This window comes from Perissodus microlepis, chromosome 12, assembly GCF_051167445.1.
Source record: "Perissodus microlepis isolate ML-2025 ecotype Zambia chromosome 12, ASM5116744v1, whole genome shotgun sequence".
Classification (NCBI taxonomy): domain Eukaryota; kingdom Metazoa; phylum Chordata; class Actinopteri; order Cichliformes; family Cichlidae; genus Perissodus; species Perissodus microlepis.
Window position 1 is genome coordinate 31,177,896 of NC_140472.1, and position 17,165 is coordinate 31,195,060.

The 17,165-nt window shown below is 39.1% G+C and overlaps 1 protein-coding gene across 2 annotated transcripts; it reads right to left on the minus strand.

Annotated features, from left to right (window-relative positions):
• Nucleotides 1-13,623: 13,623 nt before the first annotated feature.
• Nucleotides 13,624-16,128, minus strand: LOC146376637 (uncharacterized). Of its 2 annotated transcripts, none has more exons than XM_084947522.1 (5): nt 16,016-16,128; nt 15,200-15,316; nt 14,900-15,021; nt 14,589-14,782; nt 13,624-14,441 (listed from the first exon to the last, which is right to left on the minus strand). In XM_084947522.1, exons 2-4 carry the CDS (start codon nt 15,294-15,296, stop codon nt 14,591-14,593), a joined length of 411 nt encoding a protein of 136 aa, XP_084803648.1. In that variant the 5' UTR covers nt 15,297-15,316; nt 16,016-16,128; the 3' UTR covers nt 13,624-14,441; nt 14,589-14,590. The 2 variants fall into 2 exon arrangements, with proteins under 2 accessions (XP_084803648.1, XP_084803647.1); XM_084947521.1 differs by having other exon boundaries at nt 14,585-14,782; nt 16,016-16,127.
• Between the last annotated feature and the right edge of the window lie 1,037 nt (nt 16,129-17,165).

Below are 17,165 nucleotides of genomic sequence, written 5' to 3' on the forward strand. Positions count from 1 at the left end.
AGACCATATGTGAAAAGGCCCTCAAGTCTTTAAGGTTGATGTGATCAGGGTTACGAGATAATCAGTTACTGCCTATCTCATAACCCAGATCCAATCATGCCTTTTCAGGTTAGATATTTCAAAAGTCTGACTTACTTTTGTGATTAATTTACCAGATTTGTTTCCAATACTCAAAAATGTCTAGCACTAACTAATATTGTCACTGCAAATCCAGATAGTCTTTTACTACAGTTGAAATAAATGTTTACGACCTGGCACTTAATTTAATTTCTTCCTGGGAAAAATACTCCAGTTTTCCTAGACCACTATGTTTACTTAGCCCTGTAAGGACTAACTGCTAGACCAGATGTGAACATGATTTTGTGAATATGAACAATAATATTTCTGTCTTTATTTATTTAACCTTTTTATAAACCCAAAAAATATAGCAATATATTTCCGATCTTCTTGATTATATAGGGGAGATGGTCTGTGGTCCTAAAGGTAAGCCCTCTTCCTCTCAACTATGCAAGAGGTAGTGGTTGGAAGCGCATTTTTCCCAGATGGTCCGTGACTTCCCCCACAGTCAGCCATGGGATCCCAAAACTTCCAACAACAAATTCTTGTGAAAATCAGAAATAAATCGAGGTGCACACACATAGATTGACTTTATGAGTTGTATTTGTCTTTGCAAAGGGATAAAGCAACAATAACAATGTTATCGACCAGCTAGATAACTCAGTTTTGTGTTGGTTGTGATCACGCGATACATTCAGAAAACAGTGAGCAAAAGATCAGTCGCACATCAACATGTGCTCTGTCTGAAAGATTGCATGGAAAGAGAAAAAGACAGCACCAAGCCTTTCTTTTAGTAAGATTAGGAATTTAAAAAATTGAATGACTCTGTCTAATCAGATCAAGTAGTTGGATGCCAAACCTCACAAAGCAGGAATAAACCAGCAAAAACCAACATTTGTTTAACTAAACCAACGAATGGAAGGAATGCAGAGGAACTACTGAAGGATCTGGATTCGTGACATTGGCAATTCTGAAAACTGGTTTTATCGTTTTGTAAGGGAGTACGTTTGATTTGATTTGATTTGATTTGATTTTTATTGATTAGCATTCAAATATCTCAGTGAAGACAGAACAAAGATCTACCACAAAGCAAGAAAGCATGAGACAAGGCTAATCAAAAGGTATTGGCTGAAGCATTTGCTTATTACGCCAACCCTTTTAACAAAAGATCTTTTTGCATGCAACTCCTGTACACAGGGCTCGAAGCAAATAATAAAACAAAGCAAAAACAAAACAAACAAACAAACAAGAAAAAAAAAACTTTCCACCTTAGATAAGTAACTACATCAAAGCAAAAGAATCAAGAGTTTTTTGGGGGGTTTTTTTTTTGCTTTTTTTTTTTTTTTTTGCTCTTTTCATTCTTGATATATATATTTTTCTAATACTCTATTTTTAAACATATTTTTAAACAAGGAAAATGAACTACACCTTTTTAAATCACTGTCATAACTATTCCACAGGTTAACTCCTCTAACAGAAACACATCTCTGCTTTATATTTGTCCTTATCTTGTTTTGTTTAAAGAAATCTGTTCCCCTTGAGTCATATTGACTCTCTCTGACTTTGAACAGCTTCTGAGTACAGGGGCAAAGGAAGTTATTTTGTGCTTTATACATTATCTGTGCCATTTTATATTCAACTAAATCATAAAATTTCAGGGTATTCAGATTAATAAACAAAATGTTAGTTGGTTCTATATAGTTTGATTGGTTTATAATTCTTATAGCTCTTTTTTGTAACTTGAAAATAGGAAGAGTGTTCGTTTTATATGCATTACCCCATATCTCCAGACAGTAAGTCATATATGGAAGCAACAGAGTACAATAAAGTGTGTATAATGATATTTTGTTCAGGACATGCTTTGTTTTATAGAGAATAGCAATGGTTTTTGACATTTTTGTTTTCACATGGTTTATATGAAACTTCCAACTCAGCTTATCATCAATTATCACTCCAAGAAATTTATTTTCGTACACTCTTTCAATTTCAATTCCATTAACCCTTATTTTAGATACATTTTTCATTTGTCTAGTGCCAAAAATAATAAATTTTGTTTTCTTTATATTTAATGATAACTTATTTACATCAAACCAGTTTTTTAATATATTTAACTCCTTTTCCGCTGTAGTCAGAAACTGTTCTAGGTTTTTACCTGAGCAATACAGAGTGGTATCATCAGCAAACAATACACATTTTAACAGTTTGGAAATGCTACATATGTCATTTATATATAATATAAATAATTTAGGGCCCAGCACAGAGCCCTGAGGAACACCACAAGTTACCTTCAACTGCTTAGATTTTACATTATTGAATTTGACATATTGATATCTGTCATCCAGGTAACTTTTCATCCACTTGTATGCTAACCTTCTTATGCCATATCTCTCTAGTTTATTCATTAATATAGAATGATCAATTGTATCAAACGCCTTTTTTAAGTCTATAAAAACACCAACAGTATATTCCTTATTATCTATAGCATTAGATATCCCTTCTACAAGTTCCATCACTGCCATCGAAGTGGACCTTTTCACTCTAAAGCCATATTGGTTATCACTTAGGAGATTATGCTTCTCAATATATTTATCAAGTCTATTAACAAATAACTTTTCTAAAATTTTTGAGAACTGTGGGAGTAGTGATATTGGCCTATAATTGGTAAACTGACATCTCTCTCCGTTTTTATGGATTGGAATAACTTTTGCTATTTTCATTTGTGAGGGAAATACACCAGTTTGAAAGGACAGATTACAAATGTATGCGAAAGGTTGCACTATATATTCTATAATACTTTTGACTAATATCATGTCAATACCAAAACAGTCAGTGGACTTTTTATTTTTAAATGTCTTCACAATGTTAATTATTTCTCTATGAGTTACAGCACCAATAAACATGGAGGACACATTCTGAGTAATATGTTTATTTAGGTCGTTATTATTTCGTGACTCTGGAATTTCTTTTGCTAAATTAAAGCCAACATTTACAAAGAAATCATTAAATTCATTTGCAATGTCTTTAGTTTTATCAAGCACAATATCTTTATCTTTTTTAAAATAATCTGGATAATTCTTATTTTTTGAGCCCTTTTTGATTATACTATTTAATATCCTCCATGTTTCTTGTGTGTTACTTCTACTTTGCTCCAATAATTTGTGGTAATATTCTTTCTTACTTGTTCTTATAATATTTACTAATCTATTTTTATATAACTTGTACTTTATTTCAGCATCTTTTGTCCTCTGTTTTATGAATCTCTTATATAGATTATTTTTCTTTTTACATGCCTCTTCTATTCCCTTTGTGATCCATGGCTTATTTGATCTGTGATGCTTTCTAGTGATTTTCATTAAAGGACAATGTTTTTCATATAGTGAAATTACAGTTGATAAGAATGCATCATATGCACTATTTGAATCTTCATTTGCAAAAACCTCATTCCAATTGTGTTCCTTTAAGTCCACCTGGAGGGCAGCAATGGCTCTTGTTGTTCTATGTCGTATCATATCAAATATTTGATTCTTTTGTTTAGTTTTAATCCCAAAATAATTTTGAAAAATTGCAAAAACAGGAAGATGATCGCTTATATCAGTTATAAGAAGTCCACCTACTATTTCATGGTCAATTTTATTTGTGAATATATTATCTATCAATGTAGCTGTATCAATTGTTATTCTACTTGGTTTTATAATTAGAGGGAAAAGGGAGTTACTATACATTGTATTTATGAAATCTGTTGTTTTCTGATGTCCATTTGGGTTTAGCAAATCTATATTAAAATCACCACAAATTATTTGCACTTTTTTATCATTTAGGTTGCTAAACATAGCAGCAAGTTTTTCATTGAATGTCTCAAGGCATGAACCTGGTGTCCTATAGATGCAACTTATAATTATATTGTTAGCTTTTTCAACATGGATTTCAATAGTGACACATTCCAATACGTTATCTATGGTGCTTGACATACATTCAATCAGACTACATTTCAAAACTTTATCTACATATAAAGCAACACCGCCTCCTTTTTTATTCACCCTGTTCATTGTAAATAATTCGTATCCTTCCAGTCCCATTTCACCAACTTTCTCATTATCGAGCCATGTTTCTGATATTGCAATTATATTAAACTTTTTTAACTTACTTAAACATTCTGTAATTTTAGAAAAAATTTTATACAGGCTTCTACTATTGAAATGTATGACCGACAATGCATTTGCCATTTTAATATTCATATTGAATTGGTCATCTGTATAGTACTCACAAGTATTATTGGTGTTATTGTAGAAGTGGGTATCTGGGTCAATGTTACTTTCAGGGTCATGCATGTTGTGCTCTGCATAGTTAAACATTTTGAAGTTCGTTTTCTCAGTGTGTGTGTGGCAAAATAACCACCTTGACAGTCCTTTTCATAATCAAATTCTTCCTCTTCAATATCTCTGAATGGAAACCTATAATCTGTGTCCAAACTTGTCATTTATGTGTTTTTTGTTTTTGTTGTTGTTGTTTCCATTGTTTTTGAGCCGTAAGGCCAGAAACACTTTCCATACCCATTGTTCATTATCCAGTCGTCACTTTTCCAATAGATTCCATAGCAGATTCCTGATTATTTATATTGCTCTAAGTCTTTGAGTTCTCTTATCATCACAACTTTCGCTTCTTCGGGATTGCCATTTAGTCTTATCATTTGCAGTTCCTCGTCCATGTCGCTTGTATCTTATTTTGTTTTCTCAGGCTGCGTGCCTGTCTTGCAATTTCAGCAGTCTTTTTCGTTAAATGTTCATTTAAATACACACCAGTCCCTTTTAGCTTCTTACCCTGTTTCAGTAACTCAATCTTTGTTTTGCGACTCACAAACCGAAGAATAATTGATGGCTTTGTTTTACTGTCTTTTCTGGGGAGCGTGTGGCATGCTGCAATATGATGGCTCTGAATACTTACATTCTTCGTTTGAAGGAATTTTATCACTTGCTGTTCAAGCATTTGCAGCTCCTCTACCGGGGCATCTTCACCGTCTTTACCTCCGCCAGCTGTTACTCTGGCGTAGGTTCGGTGTTGCGTCTCCAGTCCACTTATGACTAAATCATCCATTCTTGTGTATTGTTCAAGGTCCTCGATTCGCCGTTCCAAGTCATCTATTTTCTTGTCCTTGTCCTTTATGAGGTTTTTTAGTTGTTTTATTTCATCCATTAGGTCATGTAGCATACCTTGTTGTTTAGCCACTTTGCTCAGTTCATCAGACATGAAATTAAGCGATTTCCTAATCTCCTCCAACTCCTCTTCAACTCCTGGGTTTGCTTTTTTAGGCGGCATTTTGAAAATGATGAGATTGGTATTTCCTTGTGATGGCCCGTTGAAGTCACTGTCGATTTACTTGTTGGTGCCTTGCTAGAGGAGCCTGGGCCAGTGGCTGCTGGAGGATCCTGGGCCTGGTGGAGCAGGAGGATCCTGGGCCTAGTGGCTGCTGGAAGAGCCTGGGCCTAGTGGCTGCTGCAGGAGCCTGGGCCAGGCTGGAAGAGCCTGGGCCTAGTGGCTGCTGCAGGAGCCTGGGCCTAGTGGCTGCTGGAGGATCCTGGGCCTGGTGGAGCAGGAGGATCCTGGGCCTAGTGGCTGCTGGAAGAGCCTGGGCCTAGTGGCTGCTGGAGGATTCACTGCAAACCGTTTTATTCTCCGCGGGAGTTTGCTTCATTCATCCTGGCCGCTGTTTACATCCCGCCAGATGCGGATGCGCAGGCAGCTCAGTGCGCACTCACGGAGCAGATACTGCACATGGAGCGGACATTCCCGGACTCTCTCATCATTGCTCTTGGGGACTTTAACAAAGCCAATCTGAGCCATGAGCTTCCCAAATACAAGCAGTATATTAAATGCCCGACCAGAGAGGAGAGGACATTAGACCACTGTTACAGCACGATTAGCGGGGCCTATCGTGCGGTGCCCCGCGCTTCACTCGGACTTTCTGACCACGTCATGATCCACCTAATCCCCGCGTACAGACAGAGGCTGAAGCTCTCCAAACCTGTCGTGAGGACCAAAAAACTGTGGAGCAACGAGGCTGTGGAGGAGCTTCGCACGTGTTTGGAGTCTACAGACTGGGACACAATGAAGGCTGCTTCTAACAGCTTGGACGAGTTTACGGACACTGTCACCTCCTATATCCACTTCTGTGAGGACAGCATTGTGCCATCACGCACCAGGGTGAGTTATAACAATGACAAACCCTGGTTTACTCCTAAACTCAAAAAGCTGTGGCTGGAAAAGAGAAAGGCGTTCAGAAGCGGAGACAGGGACTGCTACAGAGAGGCCAAGTACAGGTTCACTAAAGAAGTGGACATTGCTAAACACCAGCACTCTGAGAAGATGCAGCAGCAGATCTCAGAGAATGACTCGGCCTCTGTGTGGAAAGGTTTTAGGAATATCACGAACTACAAGCCTAAAACCCCCCACTCCACTGATGACTTGCTCTTGGCCAACACCCTTAACGACTTTTACTGCCGTTTTGACGAGCCATCAGGCAGCCTTCACACCTCCAACGGCCCCAACAATAGAGACACTTTGGACACTCATTCCCCCACCTCTCCCCCCTCCATAGAGCCATCACCACCTTCAAACACTTCACCTACAACACCCCCCTCCTCACCCCACACAAAAGAGGATTTCACACCACCTCCTCCCACCACAACTCTTCATATTCATGAAGCAGGTGTGAGGAAGCAGTTTAAGAGTCTGAATGCTCGAAAAGCTCCCGGCCCAGACGGTGTGTCTCCTGCCACCCTCAGACACTGTGCAAACGAGCTGGCCCCAGTGTTTTCTGGCATTTTCAACTCCTCATTGCAGGCATGTCATGTGCCTGCCTGCTTCAAGTCCTCTACCATAATCCCTGTCCCCAAGAAACCAAGGATCACTGGACTAAATGACTACAGACCTGTGGCTCTGACATCTGTGGTCATGAAGTCATTTGAGCGCCTAGTTCTCTCCTATCTCAAGACCCTCATGGCCCCCCTCCTGGACCCCCTGCAGTTTGCATACAGAGCCAACAGGTCTGTAGATGACGCCATCAACATGGCTCTACACTTCATCCTGCAGCATCTGGACTCCCCAGGAACCTACGCCAGGATCCTGTTTGTGGACTTCAGCTCTGCCTTCAACACCATCCTTCCAGACCATCTCCAAGGCAAGCTTTCCCAGATGAATGTGCCTGATCCCATCTGCCGGTGGATCACTGACTTCCTGATGGACAGGAAGCAGCACGTGAGGCTGGGAAAGAATGTCTCGGACTCCCGGACCATCAGCACCGGTTCCCCTCAGGGCTGTGTTCTTTCTCCTCTGCTCTTCTCCCTGTATACCAACTGCTGCACCTCCACCCACCAGTCTGTCAAGCTAATCAAGTTTGCAGATGGCACCACCGTTATTGGACTCATCTCGGACGGGGATGAGTCTGCCTACAGGAGGGAGGTTGAACGTCTGGTTTCCTGGTGCAGCCACAACAACCTGGTGCTGAATGCCCAGAAGACAGTGGAGATTATTGTGGACTTCAGGAAGCACACAGCTCCACTCCCCCCCATCATCCTGACTGACACCCCCATCACCTCTGTGGACTCATTCCGCTTCCTGGGTACCACCATCACCCAGGACCTGAAGTGGGAGCCCACCATCACCTCCGTCATTAAGAAAGCCCAGCAGAGGATGTACTTCCTGAGGCAGCTGAAGAAATTCAACCTGCCAACACGGACGATGATGCAATTCTACACTGCAATCATCGAGTCCATCCTCACCTCCTCCATCACCGTTTGGTACGCTGGAGCCACTATCAGGAACAAACAGAGACTGCAGCGTGTTGTGCGCTCTGCTGAGAAGGTGATTGGCTGCAGACTCCCATCTCTGCAGGACCTGTACACCTCCAGGACACTGGGGCGTGCAGCTCGGATCTCAGCTGACCCTTCTCACCCTGGACACAGTCTGTTTGACCTGCTCCCCTCAGGCAGGAGGCTCCGGTCCATTCGCACCAGAACCTCTCGCCATAAGAACAGTTTCTTCCCCTCTGCTGTTGGACACGTGAACAATAACCGTATGACTGTTCCCACCACTAACACATGACCCTACGCTGTGTTCACTGCATCATTCCATGTTTGGCACTGATCACCACCTGCACTCATGTATATATCTATCTACTTAGCACTTTTAATTCTTATTCTTATTTTTATTTTCATGTCTATTTAAGCGTTATTTATGACAGTATGTTTGCACTGAAGCACCGCAGCAATTTCCTAATGTTGTAAACCTGCTCAACATTTGGCAATAAAACCCTTTCTGATTCTGATTCTGATTCTGATTCTGGGCCTAGTGGCTGCTGGAAGAGCCTGGGCCTGGTGGCTGCTGGAGGATCCTGGGCCTGGTGGAGCAGGAGGATCCTGGGCCTGGTGGAGCAGGAGGGTCTTGGGCCCAGTGGCTGCTGGAAGAGCCTTGGCCTAGTGGCTGCTGGAAGAGCCTGGGCCTGGGCCATTGACGATCTGACATGCCCGGAAAGCTTCCAGATGGGTCTCACGCTGATTTCTGGCACCGAATACTTTGTGATTTCATGTTGGATGTCAAACTTGCCCTCTGCGTCTGCGTATATGGCCCAAAAATGTTGTACTTGGACACCCAAATTAAGACTTTCAAAAAAGGGCAACTTGTGTCACGATCTACCCTGAGAGCAGAAGATGATTCTCTCACTTCTTCTCACACTAAAACTATGTTTTCTACATTTAATCTTTAATCCTTTAATCTTCTAGCCTATTAGTGTTGGGTGGCATGCCAAATGTACTTGAATACTGATCATAATTTCATAATTCATATTAGTCTTTCAAGAAGCTTCTCCCTTTACAGTAACTGTGAAGCAGGTGAGAAAAAATATAATCCTGAATAGCCACTTTATCTAAAACTGCGGTGACAAAAGACACCGATACATGTGATCTAACAGCATAATGACGATCCTGTTCTGGACATACTATATAGCCCTGCGTCATGCAAAGCTTGATCAATTATTATTGGCTTTGTATAATTGATTGGTGGTTTTGTACTTTATTTCTGTTTTTTTCTAATTTCTTTAAAATATGTTTATATAGCAACACGAATGGAAAATACTATGCATGAATAACATTTTGATCAACAGTAAAACTGTCAAAATCCTCAATAATCTTAAATACAGCAATGTAAACGTTGATAGATACCTAGAACCTAAAAATTCAAATTCCTATAATTAATTCACTCAATGTTTTATCTCAGTTCGACTGTTTTAAAACATGTGCACACCAGTCCCAGATATCCAGATGCACTCATTTTTGGCATTTTTTGTAATATCCTGACTGCCTGCAGGCTTAGACCAACTGAGGAGCAGGTCCACAGTCTCAACTTGGTTCATAACATTTAAGATAAGATAAGATAAGATAAGATAAGATAAGATAAGATAAGATAAGATAAGATAAGATAAGATAAGATGACCTTTATTAGTCCCACAGGTGGGAAATTTGTTTTGTTACAGCAAAAGTGCAAAGTTATGTAGCAGAAATTAGAAAACACTGGAATGCAATAAAATACAATAGAATAAAATAAAATACTATATACAATAGAATAAAATAGAATAGAATAATATATACAATAGAATAAAATAGAAATACAAATACTATATACAACTGAGTAGGAAAATACAAGAATACAACTTCGTCAGAAGAAGAATTGCACAAGAATTGCACATATAGCATTTACTGCATATCAGTAAAATACCAATAAATGCTCCCATCACAAGTAATAAAAAAGAGTGATTTAATATGTGTGAAATGTGTCCACACCCTTCAGAAGGACGCATGATTTTCCTCACAACACACAGTTCTGATTATACACCTCTCTGAGGGCCTTCTATGTCAGGCTCGCATGCTCTGTGGGTGGATGAGTGAGATAAAGCACTTCACATCCAGAGTAAAGTAAGGTCTGTATTGGTCAAGGTGGCAAGCAGTGTAACATGTAATTTTAAGGTTGATGGAAGAAGAGTACATAATTGGATTTAGCTTGGATTAAGGCCTTTTTCCACTTTACAGCAGTGTTTTGTCCACTTGTGGCATGAGGAACTTTCCTGTTTACTTGCTGTGGTTTGTCACAGCTGAAAGTTTATAAGGGTGACAGCTTTCAAACAACATCTATCCAGTCTCCTGTTGTTTGTTTAAGTGTGTCCCAGACGTTTAGTACTCAATTTCCATTTCAGGGCTAATTAGTTTAAAAAAAATAGTTACAAAAGAAGCAGATGTCTCTGGAGGTAATGCAGTTCACTTTCTGTTCAGTTCAGTTTTATTTATACAGCACCAAATCACAGCAACAGTCGCCTAAAGGTAGCACTGAGGTGTGGAGCTCTGGCATTTCCTCCTTACTCGTTACACTTGTGCAATAAAGTAAGAAATCCACATGCAGGCTGTTAGGATAAAATCAATGATTTTACAGCAAAGAAAGGATTCATGCAGCTTTTAAACCAGGAGGATCAAAGCCAGGCTGTTTTTTATTGACGGTGGTGAAAATAACACCTTCAAAGAACGCTTATCATTTTTTCAAGTGATAAACACTGCAGCGACTGGGAGTCATGGCACTGAAACAGGATTGTAAATGTAAAGTAATAAAAAAAATGAAAACATGTTATCAAAAGTTGAGTCCTAATTTTAAAAGAGACCACAACCTACAGAAAGTAAAATTCTTGATGAGTCAGACTCAGAAGAGTAATATTTAACTGTGTGTTGCTCCACACTGTCTCGTCTGGTTCCTGCAGGGTGACTTCTATCTTTAAACCTTGGTGTTGTCTGAGGCATTGTGCAATAGGTTTATTAGCTTCGTTTAGTTAACACTGTTATATAAGAGAAAAAATATCAGTCATTATTATCACCATCATAAAGTCTGAATTAAAAATAAAATGTTTACAGTATAGATGGATGCAACTGCCATCACATCTTTTTTTTATTGAAAATTATGCAGTTTATTATATCATTGCACTCTGAAATAAAAGCATAGTACAAATGAGTAGTTGGAGTTAAAAAAAAGAAATCATGGAAATAAATAAATAAATAAATCCTAAAAGCTTTAGTTAAACTTTAATTAAAGGTGCAAACACTAGCAGAACATGCAAACTCCACACAGAGGCAGATCCCTTCACTGGTGTAATAATGTAATTTCAGGCCCTATAACAAAAGGATTTCTCACATATGGAATGAATAAAGTATTTTTTATCTTAATTGCAGAGTTTTGGACAGTCAGTCACCTTCCAGTTAATATTAGGAAGGAGAATTTTAGAATTTTAACATTAAACACTGTAACTGAGCCCTGTAACCTCGGCCATGTGTTTTGCATTTCTTTCTGCTTAGCGTCATGTACTGACTTGGCAGTGTAATATTCCAAGTGGTTCCAAGGTTCATCTGAGGACCTGGTGAGATCCAGCTGGTTTTGTGTCCTGGAATGTAAAACCTTAAAGCTGAAAGAGCGCACACTCTCTTTTTACCATTGTCATTGTCCGAATACGTATGAAAGTTTTTGTATACGTCCAGGATTATTGTCAGGTTTGAATGGTTATAAAACAATAAAAGATAGAAACTGTAAACTCTGCCTTTACTTTTATGGCCATTTTTTATGCACTTTGAATTTCTCATATTTGTTTAACAATAAATGCAATTGTGTATGTTTTGTTTTAGGATGCTTGTTATGTTAAAGAGACTAAAAAGTTTCCACTGACAGCTACACAAAAGCACAGTGGCAACACGAGAGAGAGGAAACTGAGGCCGACTGGAATCTGACCTCACTCACTACACATAAATAACTTCGTACTTAACTACCCGTGTAAAGGACTCCATCAAGAAGAAATGTCTGTTTATTAAGACAAGAACCTTCAGGAGTAAGCGTTGTGAAATGCATTCATTCTTTTGGGTTTGGGTGGATATATTGAAGTATTAAGCAAGTTTCACTATAGCTGGACATCACTAAATATTCTCAAAAAAGTCACCATAGACATTTTTGTGGAAAAACAAACAAAAATAACAGCCGCCCAACAGTTTTGCAACAATGTACTTACTAGTTACACAAATGTAAGAAAATACTCTTTAGCCTAGATATCCACTGTTGACGCATGCAAAGAGCATTTGAGGAACATTTTCACATTCAAGGGAAACTCTGCTGCCGTGAAAAAAGGTCAATTTACTGGCAGTGTGACATTTTAACTTTAAAAAGAAACCCCTAGCCGGATGACCTCTGCTATTCGTCACACTGAGCATGTTACATATATACAGACTACTCATGGACCAGAGACTGCGACGCTGTGCCTGTACTGCAACCAGGGAAACGGGAAACGAAGCATAAAGGTCCCAGCGCGGTACTGTGTTGATCCAGATTCGTATTGCAGAGTTTGTGTCTGTTCCAGCAGCTCTTTGGATATGGAAAAAATATGAGGCATTTTTTGGGAGCTCTATTTGTCTTCCAGATACTTACTGCAGGTTGTGCTATGCTCAGTGACACAGTCTGCCTGGATGGAAAAGCCACCTGAACAAGAAAATGAATGACAGCAGAATTCATCATGAAGAGAGAGAAGGTAAGATAGTACTCAAGATGAATGAGCACTTAAAAGACTTATTCTTAGAGCCTGGAAATCACCATCTCCTCCACTGTTTAGGGTTTGGCTACGTGAGATGGTTGCATGTTTGTGTATTGAAGAGGTTCATTATTGTTTGGCTGACACTCATTTTAAGTTTGTTGAAATCTGGGGCCCTCTCTCAATCATATTAATGGGGATTCAACATAAACTTTAACCCATTTGACTGCACTTTGTGTTTGTGTGAAACGGCACTTTTGCCAGACCCTGATTCCTTCCTGGACTTGTTCCCCACATCTTCTGGACTTGGTGAACTCTCTGTTGCCCTGTCTAACATGGCTCAAGACTTAGGAGTTCGCCTTGTAATCGGAAGGTTGCTGGTTCGAGCCCCGGCTTGGACAGTCTTGGTCGTTGTGTCCTTGGGCAAGACCCTTCACCCGTTGCCTACTGGTGGTGGTCAGAGGGCCTGGTGGCGCCAGTGTTCGGCAGCCTCGCCTCTGTCAGTGCACCCCAGGGTGGCTGTGGCTACAATGTAGCTTACCATCACCAGTGTGTGAATGTGTGTGTGAATGGGTGGATGACAGGTTGTGTAAAGCGCTTTGGGGTCCTTAGGAACTAGTAAAAGCGCTATACAAATACAGGCCATTTTAACCTCACACAGAAGATCATCTTCTTTGGACACTGGTATTTCTTTGAACTTGATTTGTACTGGCTAATCGGTGTATTTTTTCTTTTCTTTCCTGTTTGTTTGTTTTTTTTCTTTTTTTTCTGTGCTTGAATGTTATTGTTTTTGAATCTTATGTCCTTTGTCTGGTGTGATTTTATGTAACTTCGAACTTAAAATCTTATAAATAAACATAAAAAAAAAGATGAATGAGCACTTTACTCACTTTGGCAAGAACTGCTTAAAACTAGTAAGATAATAAAGTTCTAAAATAACACAAATGAGAAGCAGACACATGGCAGCAGAGGTGTTTTTACACTTTATTTTCCACCTTACAAAACAGAAGTTGTTCATCTTTTATGATTCTTGTCTTCTCAAGACAAAATGCAGGAGCGAAGGAAAAAGACCCAACAACAACACAAACCAACAGTAGACCACATTCCTTGGTGCGCCACATATTACTGACGGCAGTAATAACTAAGAACTTTTTGCCAGGGTCGTCAAACCTCTAAAAAACCTCGTGTACTGCAGCCACTCTGCATGCTTTTGCCGCCCTTCCTTTCTTATCATGATAAATTCTGCCGCAGTTGTTTCCTTTGTTATTCAAGCCAAACATTTCAGAGTGCTTTTTCCGAATTCTTCACTATGTTTGTTGTGGTGCCGAGAACAAACCTTTGTCGCTGAGCGTGGCATGCGAAACAAACAGAGAGTGTATATTGCAATCACAGGGGAACAATGAATACGAAAATATAAAGAATTGGGATTTGTAATAAATTCTTTTTAAAAACATATGGACAATGTTTGTACAGTTTCTTTGAGACTGGCCAGTAGTCTCATCCCTGCACCACCTGTAGTTTACAATATGAAAAAAAGAGCAAAGTTTTATTTTGTGCTTTTACCACCCAACCCAACTACCAAAGCATTTTTCTCCCTATACCAAGAACACAAAATTAGCCAGCCAGACTAATCTCCAGTTTGTAGCTCTAGTTAGTCCAGCTACTTTATCAAAGCACAGCAGGAAGAGAGAGTTCTGCTTGGATTCAGCTAAAGATAAACAGTCTTCCTCTTCAGTTTGTAGACAGAGCGGATTGTAGTAAACGTGTGCAAAAGGCTGTTGGCGAATGCCTGCAGGACAAAGAGCACACGGAGGAATAATTAGGGAAGGCTGCTGCAAAGAATGTGAGATACATATAGTGAACCTTCACCATTTTAACACTGGGAACATTTTAAAGGGAACATAAAAAGAAGAACTAAGTAAACTAACTTACATACATCTACTTTGCCTCATCTTTGACTTCAGCCAAACCCCGCATGGTGTCACTGAGGCTGAGATATTTCTGAGATATGCAGACGTATTTCTGCGGTTGACACGCAGTTCTGAGGCTGTAGTGTTCGCTGCCTCCATGGTTGTGCTTCTCAAACCAGTACTCCACTGAGTCACTATCCAGCTGATCCAGCTGAACCAGCTGTAAACAGATGTAGCAGACGTAGAGATGTAAAAAAGTAACAAGTCTACATCTGTAGTTTTAGATTGAATGATCGACAGGGAGACGGAGAGAGAGAAAATGCATTGTTCTATTTACCTCAAGGGAGTGTTTATCCCCCTTTAGGAAATAGTCTTTCACCATATCGTCACGCTTCAGATTGAATTTAAAAGCTATCCAGTTGTTTGAGCGGTGTTTCTCTATGTAGACCGTTTGATCATCTCAAAAAAACAAAAAAAACAAAATAACATTAACTTTACTTCTTTATTAGTGACACAATAACCCATTTCATGCAATAAATCAGTGCACATATAAAGCTATCAGTGTAAACAATGCTGTTTCCTGTTTTTGGATTGCCACTTAGACAAATCTGAATGATTTTGCTGTTAAAATTCTTACTTGTTTGGGAGTCAACAGCACACAGCTTGAGTCCATCGTCAAATCTCTGGACTTTCACAAACTTCCCATCTTTAATCTTCAGAACACGTGAATTCATCCTGTCGGCTCAGAGGGGTTCTGGCACGAGGAGGAGAACGTTAAGACCAGCAGAGATCTTAAACAGTAGGAGGTACACAGACTGGTCTCCTTGTTCAGTAATTTGACTTAATGGGATTAAATGTTTGTTCCTAGTGCATGAATGCTTTCTGGAAATGATCTTAAGTTCCTTGCAGCTTTGAAGGTTTCCAGCTTGTGATTTATTTCTGTGATTACTGATATATCCATCTTTAAAATTAGAGGATAAGAGATTAAAAAAATTCCTTTCTTGAATAAATTTCTTATGGAGAATGAAACAAACAAAAAGAGCAAAATAAAATATGATGCAGGGGGACATTTCAGCATATTGATCATTTGAATTTTGCAAAAACACATAATAGCACTCTTAAATAATAATAATAATAATAATAATAATAATAATAATAATGATAATAATACGTTTAATGTAATATTTATCAACTTATTCAGCTACTTCTGGAGTCTGAGTAGCTAAAATAACAGATTTTAGCTTTCATTGAACTATTACCAAGTTGGAGTCTTAAGTTATGAAGCCCTGTGTAAACAACAGCTATTTCACGGAGAAAATCGGGAGCGCATGACAAATAAACCTTCAGATATTTTTTGCAGCGACTGCCGCGTAATTTTTAAACCACTTTACTGCTGTTATAAGAGCTAAAGAACGCTGTTGCGCATGCACAAATCAAAGCACCTGTGACTTACCGGCTGTGATGATGTCTGAAGTAGAAGCGCAGTTTGTAACTTTAGCCTGCAGTGCCGGAAAGGAGACTTAAATAGGAGGCGAGTAATCTGTGGGTCACTGCGCAAGCTTGTGACGTGGGAGTGCTGGACGTGGGAGTGCTGGACGTGGGTTTATCGTTTCTGTTATTCTAGACTGGCGACCTGACCACGGTGTTTTAATAATAATTATTATTATTAATAATAATAATAATAATAATAATGTTTTTTTATTAGCTGGCATGCCTAATGCTAAAATAAAATAAAACTGCTCATATATATATATATATATATATATATATATATATATATATATATATATATATATATATATATATATATATATATATGTATATACATATATATATAAGCAGTCTGCTCACCTACCTCAGCTTGAATTTACAGTGCAATTTACTGATTTCAGTGTACCCATCCTTATTGTAATCTCAAATAAGTTCAAGATAGATGTGAAGATTCAGAAAACCCAGAACAGGTGAAATGGATGGTGATTTTAAAAGGGGAGAAGACCGATGTTTAGGATGTAACGAATTCCTTCTGTTGCAAAATGCTCGTTTAAAACAAACACAAAAACGCGTCTAACAATTTGAAATGATCCAAGAAGAAGCATGTAGCACTCCCTCTATTGGCCAAAATGGCAAATCGCCCTTTCTGTGTCGAGTGTGACTGTTGTGCTTCCAGATATGGGAAACTTGTAAGAAGAAGCTCGTGACCTTGAAAATATACATTAATTATATATATTAAGTTAAAGTTATATGTGTTTAGCTAAGTTTGCTAATTTATTTGAGGAGTTTTTTGGGGTTCTCAAAGAACATTAAAAGCTTTTCTCTGGCTGACTTTTGTGCCTTTCCAGGCCACCATGATCTCACTTCGGTAATGTTGAGGTCTGGGGAGGCCAATCCATGACGAGTACTGCTCCACTGTGTCTCTTTCTATTTAGCTCTACCACCCTGGCAGTTTGTTTGGGATTGTTGTCATGGTGTCAAGTTTAACAAGATCCCAAACACCAACGGTTAAAAAGCACTAAACCATGACAGAGCCTCCATCATGCTTTACAGATGGCTGTGGACACTCCCTGTCATACGTCTGTTCTGAACTCCTCCGTAACACCTGATTA

Excerpts from the sequence above, each read along its gene's own strand:
- LOC146376637 (XM_084947522.1), bottom strand. The coding sequence starts at position 15,296 with ATGAATTCACGTGTTCTGAAGATTAAAGATGGGAAGTTTGTGAAAGTC. Across the intron at positions 15,022-15,199 it reads TGCTGTTGACTCCCAAACAA|ATGATCAAACGGTCTACATA; the intron begins GTAAGAATTTTA and ends TGTTTTTTTGAG. Across the intron at positions 14,783-14,899 it reads GGGATAAACACTCCCTTGAG|CTGGTTCAGCTGGATCAGCT; the intron begins GTAAATAGAACA and ends ATCTGTTTACAG.